Source organism: Mytilus edulis, chromosome 7, assembly GCF_963676685.1.
Source record: "Mytilus edulis chromosome 7, xbMytEdul2.2, whole genome shotgun sequence".
NCBI classification, from domain to species: domain Eukaryota; kingdom Metazoa; phylum Mollusca; class Bivalvia; order Mytilida; family Mytilidae; genus Mytilus; species Mytilus edulis.
The window spans coordinates 38,512,039-38,531,825 of NC_092350.1; the positions used below are offsets into that span (position 1 = coordinate 38,512,039).

The window sequence follows — 19,787 nt, forward strand, 5'->3', positions numbered from 1 at the left end:
TGAAAACCATCAAAAGACAGACAACAGTAAACACAATACAACATAAAACACCAAAAACTGAGCAACTCTTGATCCAAACACGTGCTCGATAACATACTGCATGTACAATGTTTCGAGTTCGTTTGGCTAAGTTTTAAAGACACCTTTTTCAGATGTTGTACATTTTACCCTTACACAAATACATGTACAAGATAAAAGGAATTTCTAGATGCTATAGCAATGATTCATAAAATATGAAAAATTTACAACATGATAGAATAAAAGATGCTTTCAACTATTTACTACAAATAACAGACGTTTTCAACCTTACTTATTATTTTCCCTTTAAGAACGAACGTTTCCGGCAGATTATTGGAGATAGCCAAGTACATATGGTGAGTCCTCAAACCTATCACATTACTTTTTATCAACATAAATTCAAAATGTATGTATTTATAGAACTAAATTGTTTTTCAAAGGCTTATGAAAGGTGACGGATATATCTTATTTTAATGCAGTAGAATAAATCATTAAAATAATAAGTTATTTTAGCAAATAAAGTCCATGACCTTCTGCAATGTACTTAAAAAAATAAAAATAAAAACATAGGGCTCCTTGCTCATAGATTGTTCTCACTTTGAACCTAGTCACGTATCTGTCAATGTTTTTTTTAATACAAATGAATTATAAGGTATGTGTTCGTCCCCTTTGTATAGCACGGATATATCAACTATCACGGAAAGCAAGAAAGAAAACGGAACAGGAAGTTGTTCTTCTTACAAATCGATTATCTAGTAATGTTAGCACAGTGCCAAATTATAAATCGAAATATAGTTCGTGATAATTATATCACATACTGACTGTTTTGTTGACAAAATGGTTGCTTATATTTTACTAAAATTCTGAAAAAGTGTTCTCTCAGACGAACACTATCCTCAAAGGAAATCAAAACTAATTAAGTCGATTCAGCTGTTCCTTCTCATAACTCGGTTTAGCAGACAGCCCTACTTAGCAAGTCTGAAGTGTGAACACGCAACAGAATAAAATAAAACGTATCTATTGAGTTATATTTAAACGTAATACGATGTGACAGAGGGTAAGTTACTGCTGAGAAACTAGTAGTATACAATAGGAAAGTGAAAGCATCACGTTTGTATTAGATCCCAACTAGAAATCGTCCTTTTAAGTCAAAACGAGGAAAATATTAAGGCATGAAGCCGACATTATACGTCCATTATCACTGAACTAGTATACTTTTTTGTATAGGGGCTAACTGAAGCACGCCTCCGGGTGCGGGAGTTTCTCGCTGCATTGAAGACCAACGGGTGGCCTTCGGCTGTTGTCTGCTCTTGACACATTTCCAATTTCCATTCTCAATTTTATTACTAGTATAGTTTTGTTAGTGTCCGTAATCAAACGCTAACTGAAAAACATTAAATGTAGGCACTCACTGACATCACCTCAAAGTACAACGATAAAAATCTTAACATGGTGGAAAGTAAATGGAAGGATGAACAAACAATCCGTTTTCAGGTGGTCGTTACTCATTCCTGTCTTTGTCAGGTATTGTCAATAGGTAAAAAAAAGATAAGTAATATTAAAAAAAGACCAATACTTCCGATCCTCAGTTGAAGAATTTTTTGATTGAGTTAAGCCTTCCAATTGATATTTTACAGTGTGTTTTTCTATGTTGTGATGTTATACTATTGTTTCAGAAAGGGGAGAAGGTTTGGTACAAATAAAACGTTTAATCCCGCTGCAAATGTGTTCCTAAGTCAGGAATCTGATGTACATTAGTTTGATTATGTAGATCATACGTGTTTCTCGTTTCTATATAGATTTAACCGTTGGTTTTCCCGTTTGAATGGTTTTACACTGGTAATTCTAGTGCCCTTTATAGCTTGCTGTTCGATGTTATCCAAGGTTCCTCGTTGAAGGCCGTACCTAGACCTATAATGGTTTACTTTTATGAATTGTTACTTGGATGGAGAGTTGTCTCATTGGCAATCATACCACATTTTCCTATATCTAAGCCTTATAAACCATATTCATAACTATTGAATATTTTTGTTGCAGTAACTGGTTAAAATCAAATACCCAATTTCATTCATTTTTTAACATTTGAAATTAAGTAATTCACACTAGATGTTTTTTTTTCTCGGAATACAAGGCACATATATAAATATTATGTGACCGAAATGGTCAGTGAGTATGTTTTGAAGTTGTGCTGATATTACATTTTAAGGTGCTACCATCGGATATAAAGGTTAGGGTAAAAATTGAAATGCAGTAGGACGTAGAATCATCCTAGTACACACTGGAGTTCCAATATTTTTTAGTAGATTTTGGAATTAAGATTTCTTGTATTCAAAATACAGAAACAAATCAAATTCAAATACTAGTACCCACCAATAGAAAGTATGATACTGCGGATTTTATTTATTTTCGTGGTTTCCATTTTCCTGGATCGAGAAAAACTCGTTTGCATTCAAATCCGTGGTTTTGGCAAAGTTTGCATTCATTTCTCAAGAAAATTTGTAATTCGTTGAACATTTAAGTTCGTGGTTTCCCGGTACTCATGAAATTCACGAAAATTAATATCCAACGAGTATAATTGAATCACAGTATCCAGATTTCAACCAACCTCATTCTGCATTGTACTTAACAACAACTTAATATGATTCTGTATGTGCCTATAGTTGTAGTCCTTGTGACGTGTCTGTTATATTTTATTTTCGTAAATTGTTTTTAGGCCATTTGTTTAACATTTTTCACACCTGGCCGATTAATAGCCGACTATACGGTATGGGTTTTCTAATTGTTGTTATCTACAGCCTTATATATCAAATTATACGCCTGGAACCTTTGATACCTAATTATATCCAGTTTCATTACAGGAGGTGAAAATGGTAAAGTTTGTATATTTGAACTGCCTACATCGGTTGCTATTGGCTTTTAACGTTTAATGTAGGTGTATTCTTTAGGATTTATGCATCGTACGTTGGTATACTAAAATGATAGCATTGAGCTTCGAGATGTTTCTAAACGTAAATTAAAGACATTTTTTTTCACAAAACAGTCGATTATTGTAGGTACAAATATGTAAATATTTAACTTCCATTATGTGGTTCATAATTGTTTCTCGTTTCTCCTTTTTTATATGGATTAGACCGTTGGTTTTCCCGTTTGAATGTTTTAACACTGGTAATTTTTGGGGGCATACAGCTCTTCAACTCTATCGGTTCCTTCACATCAGTGACTTTCAAATATTCAACTCCTGTTGAAAGTAAGTTCCAGAATATTTATATATTTAGAATTTGAATTTTCCATTATGGAAGACATGCATATAACGAATAAATTCAGAAGGCCGACTATTTAGTCATGTGTTTTTATTACTAAGAATTGACGTTATTTCAGGGGATGACTCTATATCATCTGTATAGGAAGGAAAAACGAAAAATGGGATATAACTCGCTTCCTCGATTCATGCATAATGTGCTTCGGTCAAAGCAATGTAGGGTAAATCAAATGTTATTAACATATTCCATCATATTTTCCTATGAAGCCATTCATGTTGTTTTCTTAATCCATATATCTAATTAAAAAAAGCAACGTCTTTAGTTTGAACCACCTAGTCTGATTTTCAGAAACTTCAAATTCATGTTCATGCCAATTGATGAAGATAATTTGATGTTTCCACGAGTTGTTCCGGAATGTCATTGACGGGCACATTTTGTAAAATAACTATAATTGTGATAAGATTTTGTGTGTATTTCTCATATTTGGCTCTTTCGATTTCAAAATTCCCCCATTCGTATTCACCAAAACGTTCCGTTATAATGAAAATTACATGTCTACTTTGATGCATTGAAAGTGCCTTTGAATCTGACGTGAATTCTCCAGGAATAAGGTCACGGTCATGTACGAATGTTTTAGTCCCCATTCATGTTCAACTTTTTTAAGGAGTTGATTTTTTATCCATGATATGCTTCTTTCTTCGTACAAAATATATACGTCATATTCATTATTCACATGTAACCCTTTCTCGACGGCTCGTCTAAATTTTCTAAACAAAAACAGAATAAGTTTCCATCTGTAATAATATAGAATTGAAAGTGGTATCGAAACACCAAAAGTACATGATTCTTATACTATACCAATCCTAAGCCATAAAGTAGCTTGGCAGTCAGCAAAATACTTATTAATATCTTTGGTGACTTCAATTAGGTTAACTTGCATGCGAATTGTTTGAAATAGTACAAGTGTAATTGTTTCCGATTACAAAAGATACTTTTTTTGTAAGCCATAACAGAAACTCAACAGTGTCGCATGAACAAACTAAAGCATTGTTATTCAAATTCAAACTCAAATTCTGATTTGGAACGATAATCTCATCGAACCATTTGTGTATAGTATCATCAATAGATGTTATCAAATTGTTTGACAGATCTAACGATTCTAGGTTATGGAGTTAATATACACCTCTTGGAAATTTCCTGAAAAGGTTATTGGATAAATTAAAGTGCGTAATATTCTTATCGTTGAAAAATTCCATATCTAAAGTCCGTAGGTTATTGAAAGACAGATCTATTATTTGAAGCTTTGGTGCGACCATCCATTTTTCCCTTCAAAGATACTTCTGTCAATGCTTTCATGGGGCATTTTTAAAGTAGTGAGTTTCGGTAGGGAAACTGACTGGAACAGCATATTTGAAGATAAACCAGAAACATCTAAATATGTAATTTTTTTTCCACATTCATTTGACACATTTGGATACTGTTTAAAAACACTATATGAAACATCAAAATATTTAAGCGATGCAATTTTGCATGAGAAGGATACAGTTGCAGACACTGTCGTTATATGAGTTAGGCGGACAAATTCCAGTGATGGCGGTAAGTTGACGTTTATATGAAAAGACTCCTGTAAATTATGTTGTTTTTCCTGACTTTCAATGAATTTTTCGGGATGATATACATCAAGATATAACGGTTAAAGAAGTTGTCTAGGACTGCAAGACATATCATATATTTTAATATGCTTAGCTTTTGAGAAGAAAACAACTGTTTGCATAAAGTGATCGACAGTTGTAGCCGGTATTCTGTTTGCAGATTTGATAAATGTTTTGAAGCACACAGGGTACTGGAATGAAAACAATGAATAAAACTCGTCATCTACGATCCCTGTCGCTGACAAATATAAAGCCTCTATGCAGATAGAGCTCATATATCTCATTAGTTCTTTTGTAATTATTACAGAATACGGAAATTTGTCGTTATTGATACTTTTGTCGCTTATATGATGAAAGTTAATAGCCGACATCTTTTTGTTTTGATAAGGATAAAGTATATTCAGTGCCTGGTACAAATGAATATATGAATGAGACAGGTCCAAAATGTTCAATTCCGGAAAATACCGAAGAATTCCTTTGTCTATGTGAAGAAAATGATGGCAACGAGTAATATATAACTCTCTTAGTTTCGGAGAAAAGTTTCTGAAACTTTCATTTGATAATTTGCCGAATCTCAAATAACACCTCCTAAATTTTAATATGGCTAGATTTTGGAGTGACCTAAAAACATCACCAAACTCAGGTCTATCAAACAAGTCCATCGATAAATTTTGTAAACTTTTCAAGTTAGAGAACACATTGTCAGGATAAACAAACGATTTATTTTCAGTCGATTGCTGTTCGTTTCGTGCCTATTTCAAGAACCATCAACTTGTCAAGAGGACGAAACACTCTTAAAGGAAGCTTAGAAAAATTTAATATCATGTGTTTCCATCCGCAGAATTTTTGAAGAAAGTAAGCCTTCAAACCCATATTCATGGACTTGAGATATATTGTTACTGTTTAAAATCAAAATGTCTATTTTCGTGTAGCTTATTAATGTGTTTTGTTTTTGATGACAGTGAACAAATTATTTGAGAGATCCAACAATTGTATACTTCTGTTCAGATTCCTAGTTACAGATAAAAAAAACCTCTGTTATCACAATTTGCAACAATTTGGTTCTGTAAGTTGGGCCTGTAAATGCACGATGAAGTTGTAGCATCGTATATAAACAAAGAACACACCATAAGCAGAAACAAAACAATACTTTCACATTTGTTCAAGTTGACTACTTGATCGAATAAAAATATATATAACAGTTTCAAATAACATCATCAGAACACGAGACACGAAATCAAAATAACTTTATGTGTCAAGAACAATTAAATCTTAAGGGTTGATAATCGTTAATTTCCAAAGAAACCGGATATTTTAATACATTTTGTTGAAGAGTATACATTTTTAATTTAGATAGGAAATAATAAATTAATGCCATATGAGGAAAGATCCGGAGGCGTTGTCCATTATCTGAATTATGTCATTTTCTGTTAAACCCTCCCTTTTTTTTAAAGTTTTAAAAAAAAAAAAGCGCTTGGCTGAAGTTTCATCGTAAATTTGCATTTTCACGAGGTAACACAACTATTCGTTTGATATTATTTTGTTGATAAGCATTTGTCTTTATGTTATGGACTTAATGGTCAAGTTGTAGGAAATTAATAAACGATCACATGTTTCCATATACACAGTGTTTTTCGTCAATATTATAAGAGACATCTGGGACTCAAATGATTGAACTGTTTAGTTGAAAAATTTATACAGCAAAAATGTTTATAAATTTTCAAATGTTTTAACTGTAAGATTTATTGCAGTCAAACCTTTTACTAGTTTTATTTAATTTATATGTTGCTCGTCCATCCGTTCTTAGTATGGATCACATTTCGGACATAACACAGAGAAGCCAATAAAGGGAACTAAAGACTGTGCAACACTTGCATCTTAAACTTTCTAGATAACGTGCTACATGTTCAATATTTCGAGGTCTTTTTTCCCGATGGTTAAAGTTCGACCAGTTTTTCAGACAGTTCCCATAATTTCTTAGCAGCGCCGTCGTCTAAAGCAGTTTTTGTAGGTGTGGTTTCAGCACAATCACTAAAACAATAAACAAAATGTTATGTAAATATCGCTTGCTTAGCAATAAATTATTGGCTATTAAAAATATTATAACATTATTTTTCCAGATTGAATTATATTTGAATATGTTTTTGGATGATATAGTCTGTTTTATTTCAGCCCATTGATAATTCTATTATTATTGCGAGTGAAAAGAAACTTTTTCCAATAATAAGTATATCTTTGCCACTTGTATATCTCAAGTAGTGAGAACACCCATGAGAATCAAAATGGGTGGGTTTTTGTTTAATTTAATTTTTAGCTGATTATAACTGCTTCATAAGTGTAGAGATTATATAAAAGGAGATCGAAAAATGTAAACAGGAAAAGAAATTGTATACAAAGTCATGCATTTAGTTATATATTCATTTTAAAAGCCGAATGTTTTACCTGTAATATTTTCCTGTTTCGTTATCCAAAGACTCTTCAACAGCACAATAAATGTTAGTTTGTGCTCCCTCATACGGAGTTTTGATGAAGAAAGTGATCATAAAATACAAGGCCTCCATAATAAATTTGACCTTGACTCTCATATGTCTGGCAAGCTCTGTGTTGATTGAACCAGGATGTAAGGAGTAAGTTGTAACACCAGTTCCTACAAGAAATGAACTTAACTTAAACCCTACACTTGCCTATGGAGGTAAGTGTCTGACATATGCACTTATCTTAAACACTACACTGACATATGGGGTTTCTGTTTGTTATATGGGCTAAACATAAGCACAAGAATTGCCATGGTAAATTATATCTAAGGTATAGTTATCAACTCTACTAAATGTGCAGATTTGTGTCAGATACAATGCATATGGACTGAACTTAGTACGGTGACCTATAGTTTTTAATTTCTGTGTCATTAATGATTTTGGTCTCTTGTGGAGGGTTGTCTCATAGGCACTCATACTTCATCTTCTTCATGTTCTTATTTCTATTGGTAGGCTGGAAGACGTGAGTGCAATATTATACAATTCATCTTCTCGTGAAAATATACTGCATTAGCATAGCTTTAAACACATAAAAAAAAATACAATGTACTTCAAAAGAAGTTTGACAGTAAGCTTAATTACAATGATGATGATGGTTTGATAACCCAATGCTGACGGCTGCACCCTATTTTAAACATTTTACCTAGTATGTCTGCTTCTTTTGTTCACACAATGGTGTCAATTTTAAAGTGAGAGGTTTAGCTAGCTATAAAACCAGGTTCAATTCACTATTTTCTTTATAAGAAAATGCCTGTACCAAGTCAGGAATGTGGCAGTCGTTGTCCATCCGTTTTAGGTTTTAATTTTGCCATTTGAATATGGTCTTTCCGTTTTGAAATTTTCCTCGATGTTTTTGTTATTTTCCTTTTTTTTTATATACTGTTGTTTTTAAAATAGGTTAAAGTATTCAATTTGACGAGAAAGAAAGATCTTCTTTATCTTACCAGTTAATCGAGATGCCAATTGTTTTGTAAATAATATATTACAAAGTTTGCTCTGTGAATAAGCTCTGCTTTCACTGTAGCTTTTCTCCCTTTTTGCAATGTCATCAAAATCAAGTGGACCAGCTGTAAATATAATTTTCATGAAAATAATATGCTGTAGACATGTTGTGTGATAAGATGGTTCCATGTTTCAATGGGGTCTGGGGTTTACAGAATATGGAATAATGGGATAAAATACAGAATAAAGTGGCAAAAAGAGGGTAGTGGGATAATAAAATTAGATACTAAAACTTTAAGAATACACAAGTGAAGGACCACCAATCAATGCAGACTCTATTTCAATTCGTGAATTACAAGACAGTTTCTGAATTACGACGGACAGTTAACAAACCAATTCATTTTATATCCAGTACATTACGGGAAATGGAAAACCTCTTAAAATAATAAATGATTAAACGATAGGAATAAAAATCCTTTAAGTTATACAATAGAAAAGGTGTAGATTTTGACAAAAAATGAATAACAGAAAACATTAGGAAATCTTCATTAAAACTTCAACTCAGTTACACAACACTACAATTCCCAATTACCATTCTCAATTTTAATGTCTGAAAAATGAATTTCAAATCATTACTTTTCTTGTGTTATATTTAATATTTTTATTTATTAAAAAAAACACCAAGAGACTGATTTGTTAAATGACTAATCTCATATTTGTATGTATAATACTTTAATACTCACTGAAGACATGGGCAAACGATGATACGTTAATGATTCGACTTGGAGCTGACTTCTTTATCAAATCAAGTAAAAGATTTGTAAGCAGAAAATGTCCTAGATGGTTTACGCCAAACTGCATCTCGAACCCATCCACTGTCTTCCCATATGGACACGCCATAACTCCTATTGATAATTAAAGTATTTTTATTTTGACAGGAAAAAAGGTACTGGCTTCGTAAAATGAATTTTAATTATACCTTTTGGAGAAAGGGTTCTTATTTTTTTTAAGTTTTCCTTTCTGATTCTTGCATAAATAACTTTTTTGGAATTTGTAAATACCAGCTATGTAAAAATAAAAATTGCCTCCACAATGATGTTGTTTTCGTCTTGGTATAGATATGTAAAAGTATACATAATAATTGTCAATTCAAAATAAAAGTATCTAAAAAAATTTAAATTTAACTAACTTCACGTATAACAGACATGCTTAAACATATTTGTTTCATATATTTTCGTATTTTTCTTGTAAAAAACAATTCGACTTACCAGCATTATTTAATAGGATGTCTATTCTTTTCTCCGTTCTTTTAATATTCTCAGCAAAAGTTCTGACAGATTTCAAGGAAGCCAGATCTAGATGTCTTACATATATTTCTTTACTTCCGCTTATACGCTTTATATCGTCTGCTGCAGCGTTTGCTCTGGTCATGTCACGACAAGCAATAATGACTTTTGCACCTGTAATGTAAATTATATAATATATAGAACACTTATTTTCGTGAGGTTGGTTGTGTGTAGATTTACACGAAATAAAAACACTAGGTATGATGACAGAATTTGGAAATGGCACAGTAGTCTTGAAGATTATTCTTGAGTTAATTTACTTCCTTCTTTGAATGTTTTAACAACTGTTACAAACAAACAAAGAAATAAGATTGTATTGATGTAGAACAAGAACATATTTTATTACTAATTAAAGGTCCGTAAGAGTCATAAAAGTGAATACACGTATAAGGAAAAAGAACATTGATTAGCATAGGTACATACAATTTAAATACTAGTATACAATTACAATGCAATCAGACTGGTTTATAGTATATTATACATTTATATAAAAAATAAATACATCCAACTCATATTCACTTGAAAAAAAAATCCAACCGTATATAAGACATGATTTATGGTATGTTCTCTGTTTCATTCTTATGAAGCGGCGTCTTCTAAAGAGCTTAAGGTTAATTTCAAAATATGTTGGTGTGATTAACTAAGAACTTTGTTTTCGCCGTTACATGTATTTAATAGTAGTTTTCTTTTTTTTAGTGTTCCACGTGTTCGTACCGGGTTCAAATCAATTCTGTATGTTTTAGAAATCATCAAAACAGGTGATGTGCATGGAAACAAGAAATACGAACTTCCCTAAAGCACCTTCTACCATTACTGGTGTACAGAATATATGTAATAGTTCAAAATGGAAAACGAATCACCCACCCATGGCAAATATCATTGATTTTAATTCTTTCTATGCCATGTTTTTACTACTGTTCATTTTACCTCGTTTTGCCAGATCTATTGCCGTTTCTTTACCAATGCCAGTATTGCCACCAGTGATTATTGCAGTTTTACCATCAATACGTCTTTTTCCATTATACATTGTTCCTTTTATATATTTCCTAATCCCCCATAAAGCTACGACTGTGAATTTAAAAAAAATTATAAAGGAAAAACGAAGAATAAAATTGGGAAATGAGGAATATGTCAAAGAGACACCAAACCGACCAAAGAGCAGACAACAGCCGAAAGCCACCAATGGGTCTTTAATGCAGCGAGAAACTCCCGCACCCGGATGCGTGCTTCAGCTGGCCCCTAAACAAAATGTATGGTAGTTCAGTCATAATGGACGTCATACTAAACTCCGAAATATACACAAGAAACTAAAATTAAAAATCATGCAAGACTAACAAAGGCCAGAGGCTCCTGGCTTGGGACAATTGCAAAAATGCGGCGGGGTTAAACATATTTTGTTAGATCTCAATCCTGCCCTATACCTCTAGCCAGTGAAGAAAAATCAAACACAACAATACGCACAGTAAAACAGTAAGATATAATTTATATTTAGAACCTGCCCAGCAAAGTATCAATGTGTGTTTGCTTCTTGAACGAATATAAATATAGATGTCTTTTTTAATATGGGGTGAAATGTGAATATATATTAATTGTTCCCCATGCATTGTTGATCATGTTTAAAATGCAAGTTGTGTCAAAATGACCAGTTAATGGTTATCAGTCAAATATGGAACAATGAAAATAATTATTTAAAAAATTCAGATAGATCTAGTATATTTTGATTATTAACAAGCTTCTGACCAAAATTCCTAAAATTCCATGACGGCTGGACAACAATATGAATGTCCCTTCGAGTTTGACTTAATGACATGATTGAAAGAGTGAAAATCTCTGCAATCCCACGCTGTTGATCTTGGTATTTATTTGATTTCTTGTCTAATTTGATCTTCTAAATTGTTATTAAAAAGGCAATGCGATAAAAATGTGGTTCAAGCTGAGATTATAATCACTCAAATAATATAATGTCTCAAATTGTTCGTGAGATCGTTCCAAAGAAATGCCGCTTCCCAATCATATTGATTTTTTTCTTCTAAATTCACCGTACGTCTTCGTCCGAACTTTTGAAAGTATTTGTCTTGAGTTTGAACAAATATATCGGTGTGGCACGTGTATGTTGACTAACTTCAGAATGTAAGTAAGGCCGATGTCACTAAAAGTACATGTAAAGTACACATAAATAAGTATTTTGTATTGTGGTCAGTATTAGACAGAGAGCCAATGAGAATACAAATCGGCAAGTATCGACACAATAGGCTCTTTCCCTGTCTTGGTGATAAGACGAGATGCTTTGTTATGCACTTTTTTGTAATCTGTTCATTTTAGGTTGATACCTTGATCAACCCAATTAGGCATAAACCATTTGATTAACGGGGGAAAGGGGGGGGGGGGGGGCTATGGATTTTTTTTCAAGTTTTTGGAGAAAAAAATAATTTGTTTTTGACCCTGAAAAAAAAATGTTTGTTTCACCCTCAGCTGCCACTATATGTAATGCTAAAATTGAAAGAAAAAAATTTCGACTTGTCGCTAAAAAAAACAAAGTTTGCATGGGAAAAAATCCAAAGCCTCCATCCCCCCAGAAAATCAAATGGTTGCTGCCTTTGCGTTCATCACAGCTCGATGTTTTACCTCTATATATGACCAGAGTTGAGTTCAATATCGTAGCGGCTACGTAGCTGCTATCAATATCTATGTAGCAGCTAGTCTATAGCTACACGTTCATTAGTCAAACTCTACGTAGCACTACGTAGCAGCTTCGATATTGAACGCGGCCCAGGATGATAATTAATGACCACCTAAAAAAAAAGAAGAAAATTAAAGGCAAAAAATGCATGTAAATTTGATGTATGTGAGGTTAGCAGTAGGTTCGTTATTCGATATTCGATATTCAATATCCAACCGGCTTCAAAATTTTGTTTAAAAATCATATAAAAAAGAAATACTTAAAGCATGATTTTCATACTCAAGAGGACTGACAAGATACGTAGGAAATCGTTTCTTCACCTCTTCTGACGTAAATTCTCGTTGTTCTCGAATATAAACCCTTTTCTAACTGGCATATTTGTCTTTATGTAACATAGATTTTTGTCAATAAAAGAACTTAAAAGATGTAGACTTTTATATGTGATATTTCTTCAAACAAAAAGTAAAACCGATCAAGCTTGAGAGATTTTGGAATATAAATAGAATTTTTATGGAAAGCCCAAAAAAAGAAATATATAGTGAACATCTACCTGACATGTTAAATGAGGGTGAGACCCCCCTCAGGCCTGGCTAAAAATTGTCAAAATTTTAGAACAAAGGGCACAGGGCAAAAATGAGAGCCCCCTGATCTCTCAATCTTTCTAATATAATGCAGACATTTAGTTAATAGGTAGATACAGATACATAGATTTAATTGAATTTTATGGATTTTGAAAGACCAGGGGTTGAACCCTCATTTTCATCATAATTATGTTATCAAATATTATATTTTTTAATGATTTTCAAATAAATTTGAATATCCAACCGACTGCTAGCAGCCGGTTGGATATTGAATAACGAATGACGAACCGGCTGCTAACTTCACATCCATGTAAATTTTATAAGTCTAGATGCCTTTCTGTATTCGATAGATGACTTTGGTGGATGTACTATAATATAGCCATAATTTAATAGTTGATAAAAACGAGTTATCAACGAGTCAAAATACAAGTAGTTGCACGTGACAGAAAGTTCAAGAATTAGAACTAAAACGATATCTAATAGAATCGAAATCAAAACAAAATACTGAATAAACCATACTTACTTATAATAGAGATAGCAATCAAGGCAATTTTATGATCAAATACACATTCCTGAATTGTTTCTATGTTTTCCATGATTATTGAATAATCGTCACATCTACCATGGATTGTTTCCTTTTGTATAATTCTACCTTCACTTTACGTTCTACTTAGGGACCGTCTCAAAATGTCACAGTTTAAATTTTGGAAAAATCACAACGTCGGCAGTATCATCCTATTTATTATAAAAAGGACAAAATATTAAGAGAGAACATAACTGCATATAATATACCATTTAAGCTCATTAAATAAGCTAGGTCAAGCTAGGAATAGAAACTGGTTTTGTTGGAGATAAGCGAAGGTCACTTCTGACATATTTGTTACCTCATTGTCTGTGTGTATATATACATGTGTCTGGTACTTGCTATATCGCAAAGTCTACAGTACTGCAGACATTATGGTCACAACAAAATTTAAAAAGATATTGTTTTTAATATAGTTGGTAAACTCTAACAATATACAAAAGTGAAATCTTCAAAAGACAACCCGACGCATTTGTTTGTCACTCCGCTCTTCAACTATCGCAATTCGTGCTACACATAATACCGATAGTAAATTACTGTATATAGCCGATAATATCCTGTGCAACACATTCGATTTTTTTAAACCAAATCGGTAAATGAAACTGCAAATATCATGCTTTCGATAACATATTGTCAAATCGCCGACACATCCCCCTTCCCCCACAAACCTATATAATTGAAAACTATCATTCTGCATTGACAATAATATATTCGTGTAAAAAAAGATGCAACCACTCGGGGCTAACCCCCTCAAGGTGTATATATGATACATAAACCTACAGCGAAGATAATCCAACTGAAGTAAATAACATTGTTGTCGTCTTCCCATTCTTGCGATTTAACATACCATCTGCCTTTACATTTGGCGTTTACGCATCTCGATTGTGTTGGTGTGTCAGATCATTTTCTCATTTGATGAATTCACTAACAGACAAAATCGAGCAAGTATATATGATAAAGTCTGAATTTATTACCACTGTATACGTTCTGCATGCAGTCACCGAAATTGATTGGTTGATTGGGGGACGGATGAACGATTTTTAAATTGGGTCATAATTGTCGAAAATGCTAAAATAACATGAAAAAAAATTGAGCGATTTTATGCCAACTTTTAAGCCCTCTGCGAACGTGGCTGCGTACTTGTAGATCCCATACAGCCTAACTAATAGTCCCTTTAGATCAACCAACGACACATTTTGAGGCACATATTAAAGCCACGCAAACGCCCTTCTCATCTTTGTAGGGTCTTTGCTAGTTCAGCAGCGAATATCAAATCCGAGGTACAATTCGATTTACAATTTGTGTTTAACAATTGTGAAAAACCGTTTCACAGACAATAACCATTTGGATATTCATAAAAAAAAAACCAGTTACCTTCAAGGTGTCTGTGGATTATAAATATGGTCAATTTGTTTTTTTCCCCACCGGTAGTAAAACCCTTGACAAAGTTGGAAGTCTAGTTTGTTGTGCGGGATACATACAAGCACGCAGCCACGTTCTAAAAGAATGGGAACGTGTAATCCGATGCCTCTTGAAGAGAGTGTCACGCTTTCTGCACGTTATAAACACTTTTTAAAGTCTCTTTGAGTGAGTTGTTCGTATGTTGGTTGGTGCAAGGTAAAATTTATCTGCCCATCCAATTTACTCAAATTGTTCCAGTGGAAGTCCGAATTTCCCCGATCTTCAGACCGGACGAACTCTAATAATGACCTACCTATTGTATTTTTTGTTAATTTGTTCTCGTCCTGAATATGCATGTGCAATCTTTGCCACTGAACATTAAGAAAACAAAAAATTGGTCGATATAAAAACAAAACAGACCCAGAGTCAATTGATAACGGGTTAAAGTTGTTATGATAGGAATACAAAAAGAGAAATTTCAATGCCCGTCTGTTTTTATGCATTTTTTTAATAGTTATTTGAAACGGCGGTATAGATAGAGATTCGCTCATTGTCCTGTAACTCATGTTATTATGATTATTGAAAAGACGAATCTTAAATTTTGCAAGTTGTTCCTAAGTCTTATTTTCCAATAACAGTCGTATGATATATCGTTAACTAAGGCATTGACCGCTTTATTCTTTAATCTCAAGTTTTTCCTGAGTTAGTTACGAGAAAACTGTCCAAAAAATTCTCTGCTGAATATCGATAAATGCATCAGTTGTATAATCAAGGTAGGCACTTAAAGTTAACCATCGAGAGACGTTAACCACCGAGAGTCGGTTTTTAGACCCGCCCAGTGCACCTAAGCACGCCTTCTTTTGGAGCTCTTTAGTATGAAGATAAGAAAAATATACGAAATTACGGAACTATGTACCCTGTTTTATCCTTGTTGTTGGTGTTTCTTGCGCATGCGCACAAAGCACGGTGATAGTTACGGTTACTGACTCAGTAGTCTGTTTCCCGGCCGTTATTGAAATTCTTGACAATACTTGTATATTCTGTATATACTGAATGTTTTACGGAGGGGACCAACCTACTGACTCAGGAACCTTGTATATTATATACCTCGGTTTACAGACGTTTAATAAACTGGATCCCTGTTGTGTTCACTTATCGATACACTACGATGGAATTACGGACCAGTTTAACATAAACATGGTAAATAGATAGACAGCTGATAATCATAATTGGATAAGGGGTCAACAGCGTAGTCATCGCTGGGAACGTCATCGCTGAGAACGTTAGTCCACGGAGAGGACGCTAAGGAAAGATAACTGTGTCTGTATTATATATTTGAAATGTGTCATGGTTATCTCGCTTTAAATTAGTTTTCTAAGATTGACAGATCATAACAAAAACTTTTAACATATTTAAAGTAACTTGCATGAATCGAAAAAGATGTTATGTAATATGAAAATTCAAAGAAAAAAACCCAAATATTAACTGCGTTTAATTCTTTAAATCTTCATCAAATGCTCTTATTATTATAATAAATATTAGTATAATTGTTATGGTCATTATATAATCTTTATTAGGTAACTAAATCGTACCTAATTCGTATGTGCATTCTTTATTCCGGTAAAAAGAGAAACTGCCAATGTTATCTGTATTCGTTTGCATTCACGAGTACATAATCATAAGAATAATTGTGAATCCCAATATAATTCAGTGTAAAAGTAACTTTTAAAAACGTCCATGGTAAATATATCTGAAAAATCTTATAGTATTTACCTAATATACCTTATAGTATGTACAAAAACGACCTGCGTGCTGATCTATTTATAAAAAAAAAAAGATCATTAATCATACAGAATAGTCAAAATAAATACGTTTGAAACATTCCTGAGCTTGATTTAATATATTTCAATTTCTACTTACTAATAGAAGGTATACACCTTTACGTCTTAAGCAGAAATTTACTTTGATTATCAATCATTGTTCAAATAAATGTTCATAAGATGTATACTCGCCGAATGTCCTATAAATAGATTTATTGACAGGACGACATTTTTTTTACACATTTTTACGTAATAAAATGTTCATATCAGGGATGCAAATTCAACACCCTAAGTTTTTTAAAAATTAACTTTGAAATATCCTGAACATTATGGCCATAAATATGGCCATAAATTGTAAGCAACTACAAAGTTCTAAGCGTGGGTTTATTCTGATGTCCTTTAAAAGCGATAATATGAAAATTGAAAGATAGACAACGTCTTGTGCGTGGATTAACTCTGTTGTCTACTAAAAAGTCAAATAATGGTTTTACAAAGTCCAGCGTCCGATAAATTCGTTATACGGTTAGCTACATCAAACGTCCTAAGAGTATTTTTCCGATAATATAAGTTATATGGTTCGCTACTGACCCCCTACGGATCCATAGATGGTTAGTAAAACACATTTATAGTTCGTAATATAAAGTATTCGTTCCATGCTCAGATTAACGAAGAGTTGTTTCTATGCGAAGAAACAAGTGTTTGAATTACCCGATATACGTAATATATGTCAGACGTTACGCGTGATGTTCGTACCTCATTGGAAAATCGGTGTAGTTGGCAAGATGCAAGTCCAAAATATTTAATTTTGTGATACCATATTCATTGCTATTGTACGCATTTGAAAAAAAAATGTTTTTTTAAATAAAAAAGAAAAAATAGTTGTGAAACAATGTTTTATGCTGCATGCGACAAGCTTCAGTTTTAAAAACGGCTATTTTTAGGCTGTCCCGCGTAACATATTTCATTTATTGTAACCACTAAACTGTGATTTTCGTCTAAAGTATTTAATATTTTGAAAAACGGTTTTTCCATTATTTAACAAAAAGGTTCCTTCAGTTTTTTATGCATTTTTTATGACGTTATGATGACGTCATAGAAAAAATAAAGTGTTCCATACAACAAGGGCAAATCTGTCCCACGGGAAAAAAAATTGGTATTCCAGATTTGAGAATCAAAAACATTTATCTAATATGGAAAAAAGGTTAGTATTTGTATTTACTTCATCAATGTTAATTTGCTTAATTTTATGAATTTAAAGACAAATATCCTGAAAAATGATATATGGTTATTTATGAGCGATTTTCAAAGGCTTACAAGGTTGTCACACCGCCATTTTTTGACGTAAAAACGAACTCAACTAAAATTTACGTCAATTGTTTGCTTATCAGAGCTCTTATAATGGTAGAATTTTATGATTTTTTAAAATGTTATTTTTCTTAATTTTTCAAAAATCTAAAGTACATCAATTTTCGATAAGTAGTTAAAACGCACCGTCGATTTTGCGGAGTCTTACAAGAATGTCGCACATGCTTAAAACCAACGTTTCAGTCGAAGTTTTGGTTTGAACGTTACGTAATATTCGCGACGTTATGTTACGCTTACATGTACGAACATCGCGCGTAACGTCACAGCCATTAATTATATTTATATGTTTGGTGTTTATCACGGAGATTTCAGGTATTCGTCCACCAGACAGGAACGAAACAACAATGAAAACACAATTACCAATACGACAAACTTACTAGTTTAAGGTTAGCGGTCGATAACAGCTGGTGCTAATATTTATGAGGGCAGCAACTTTCGTATAGAAAGTTAAAGAAAAATGTGTGATGCTTGAATTTTGAGTTCGTACAAAAAGGCGAAGACTTAGAGTTTGTCAAATATCTGATGGGGTTTTCACAATTTTTTTGTGATATTGTACCTTCTTTTATGATTAAAAAGTAATTTAAATCGACGATAAGAATGTGTTCATTCATATGTTTTTAAGAAACAACAATGTATAATCATCAAGCGGGCCATTTTTAGCCGATTATACGGTATGAGTTTTTCTCATTGTTGAAGGTATTACGGTTGCATGTCATTAGTTTCATCCACTTCATTTGAGCTTAAGTAGATAATTGTCCCGTTGGCAATCATATCCCATTTCCTTATTTTTGTATACAAACGTCTTTCAGAAGGTGCGGTTTTCAATTATGAAATATTTACCGACGACTGTAGAACACTAAGTAATATTTCCCTAATCAGAATTTGACGGGTACAGAACATACACAAAGCCATATCATCTTTCATATTTCATCAAAACTGCACCACAAGACCTTTTTAAATTCTTGTCTGACAGTGTTAACAAAACCTATAAGTTAAGTTTTTGACATATTTCAGTATTCGGGACTTTCAAACTGTTCCCCTTGTTCTGAAGGTAGTTAAACTGTAGTTTCATTTTGTTTTCGTCTTTGCAAAGTTCTTTTTTTATTTCTGATGGAGATATTTGATTTTTTTTGATTTTTTTTAACGGACTCGGACTTTTGCCAACCTTAAATAATCAAATCATTAATATGAGTGTTTTTGTTCGTTTTTTTCTGCAGTTTGTCACAAACATGTTTATTTTTTTTTATTTGGCAATAAAGTTTATTATTATTTATGGTTTTATCCATGTTTATGTGCGACAAAGTGGGAACTTTGATATGTTTTGTGAAAATTGCAGCGTTGGGTCTAAACCTATGGTATTTTTTTTTTATTTATTGGATAAATTTCTTCTCCTTGAGTATATAAAATAAGGCCGTTGTTTTTTTGTTTTTTGTTGTTGTTTGGATTGTTTTGCACTCGTGGTCCCTTTATACACAGCTACTTTCCATTGGTACTATTTCTGTACTAAAAATTTATGGAAATCTGCTTTTAAAATTCAGGACTATTTTGTTACTCTAAAATTATTGTAATATTTAGGTACCTGTATTTTACAGTACTTTATTTGTA

General features: G+C 32.7%; 1 protein-coding gene, 1 long non-coding RNA gene and 1 pseudogene across 3 annotated transcripts in view; 1 reads left to right on the forward strand and 2 right to left on the reverse strand.

Moving 5' to 3' along the window:
• Positions 1 to 3,440: 3,440 nt before the first annotated feature.
• LOC139483113 (toll-like receptor 4) lies at positions 3,441 to 6,141 on the reverse strand (annotated as a pseudogene).
• A 24-nt stretch (positions 6,142 to 6,165) lies between these two features.
• LOC139482666 (retinol dehydrogenase 11-like) lies at positions 6,166 to 13,702 on the reverse strand. 2 transcript variants are annotated; one of them, XM_071266675.1, is made up of 7 exons: positions 13,537 to 13,702; positions 10,680 to 10,820; positions 9,675 to 9,866; positions 9,150 to 9,311; positions 8,409 to 8,531; positions 7,373 to 7,577; positions 6,166 to 6,961 (listed from the first exon to the last, which is right to left on the reverse strand). In XM_071266675.1, the coding sequence occupies exons 1-7, from the start codon at positions 13,607 to 13,609 to the stop codon at positions 6,868 to 6,870; spliced, it is 990 nt and encodes a 329-aa protein (XP_071122776.1). In that variant the 5' UTR covers positions 13,610 to 13,702; the 3' UTR covers positions 6,166 to 6,867. The 2 variants fall into 2 exon arrangements, with proteins under 2 accessions (XP_071122776.1, XP_071122777.1); XM_071266676.1 differs by lacking the exon at positions 13,537 to 13,702 and adding an exon at positions 13,302 to 13,338 and having other exon boundaries at positions 6,594 to 6,961.
• A 2,313-nt stretch (positions 13,703 to 16,015) lies between these two features.
• Positions 16,016 to 19,787, forward strand: part of LOC139481408 (uncharacterized) — a 40,321-nt gene continuing 36,549 nt past the window's right edge. The window contains exon 1 of the long non-coding RNA XR_011654614.1: positions 16,016 to 16,197. This is a non-coding gene — a long non-coding RNA (uncharacterized lncRNA). The remainder of the gene's footprint in view (positions 16,198 to 19,787) is intronic.

Bases quoted from the DNA above. Each gene is read 5' to 3' on its own strand.
- LOC139482666 (XM_071266675.1), bottom strand. From the start codon at position 13,609: ATGGAAAACATAGAAACAATTCAGGAATGTGTATTTGATCATAAAATT. The intron at 9,312-9,674 runs GTAAGTCGAATT...AATTATCAATAG, and splicing joins CATCCTATTAAATAATGCTG to GAGTTATGGCGTGTCCATAT. The intron at 7,578-8,408 runs GTAAGATAAAGA...CATTTCTTGTAG, and splicing joins ATTGGCATCTCGATTAACTG to GAACTGGTGTTACAACTTAC.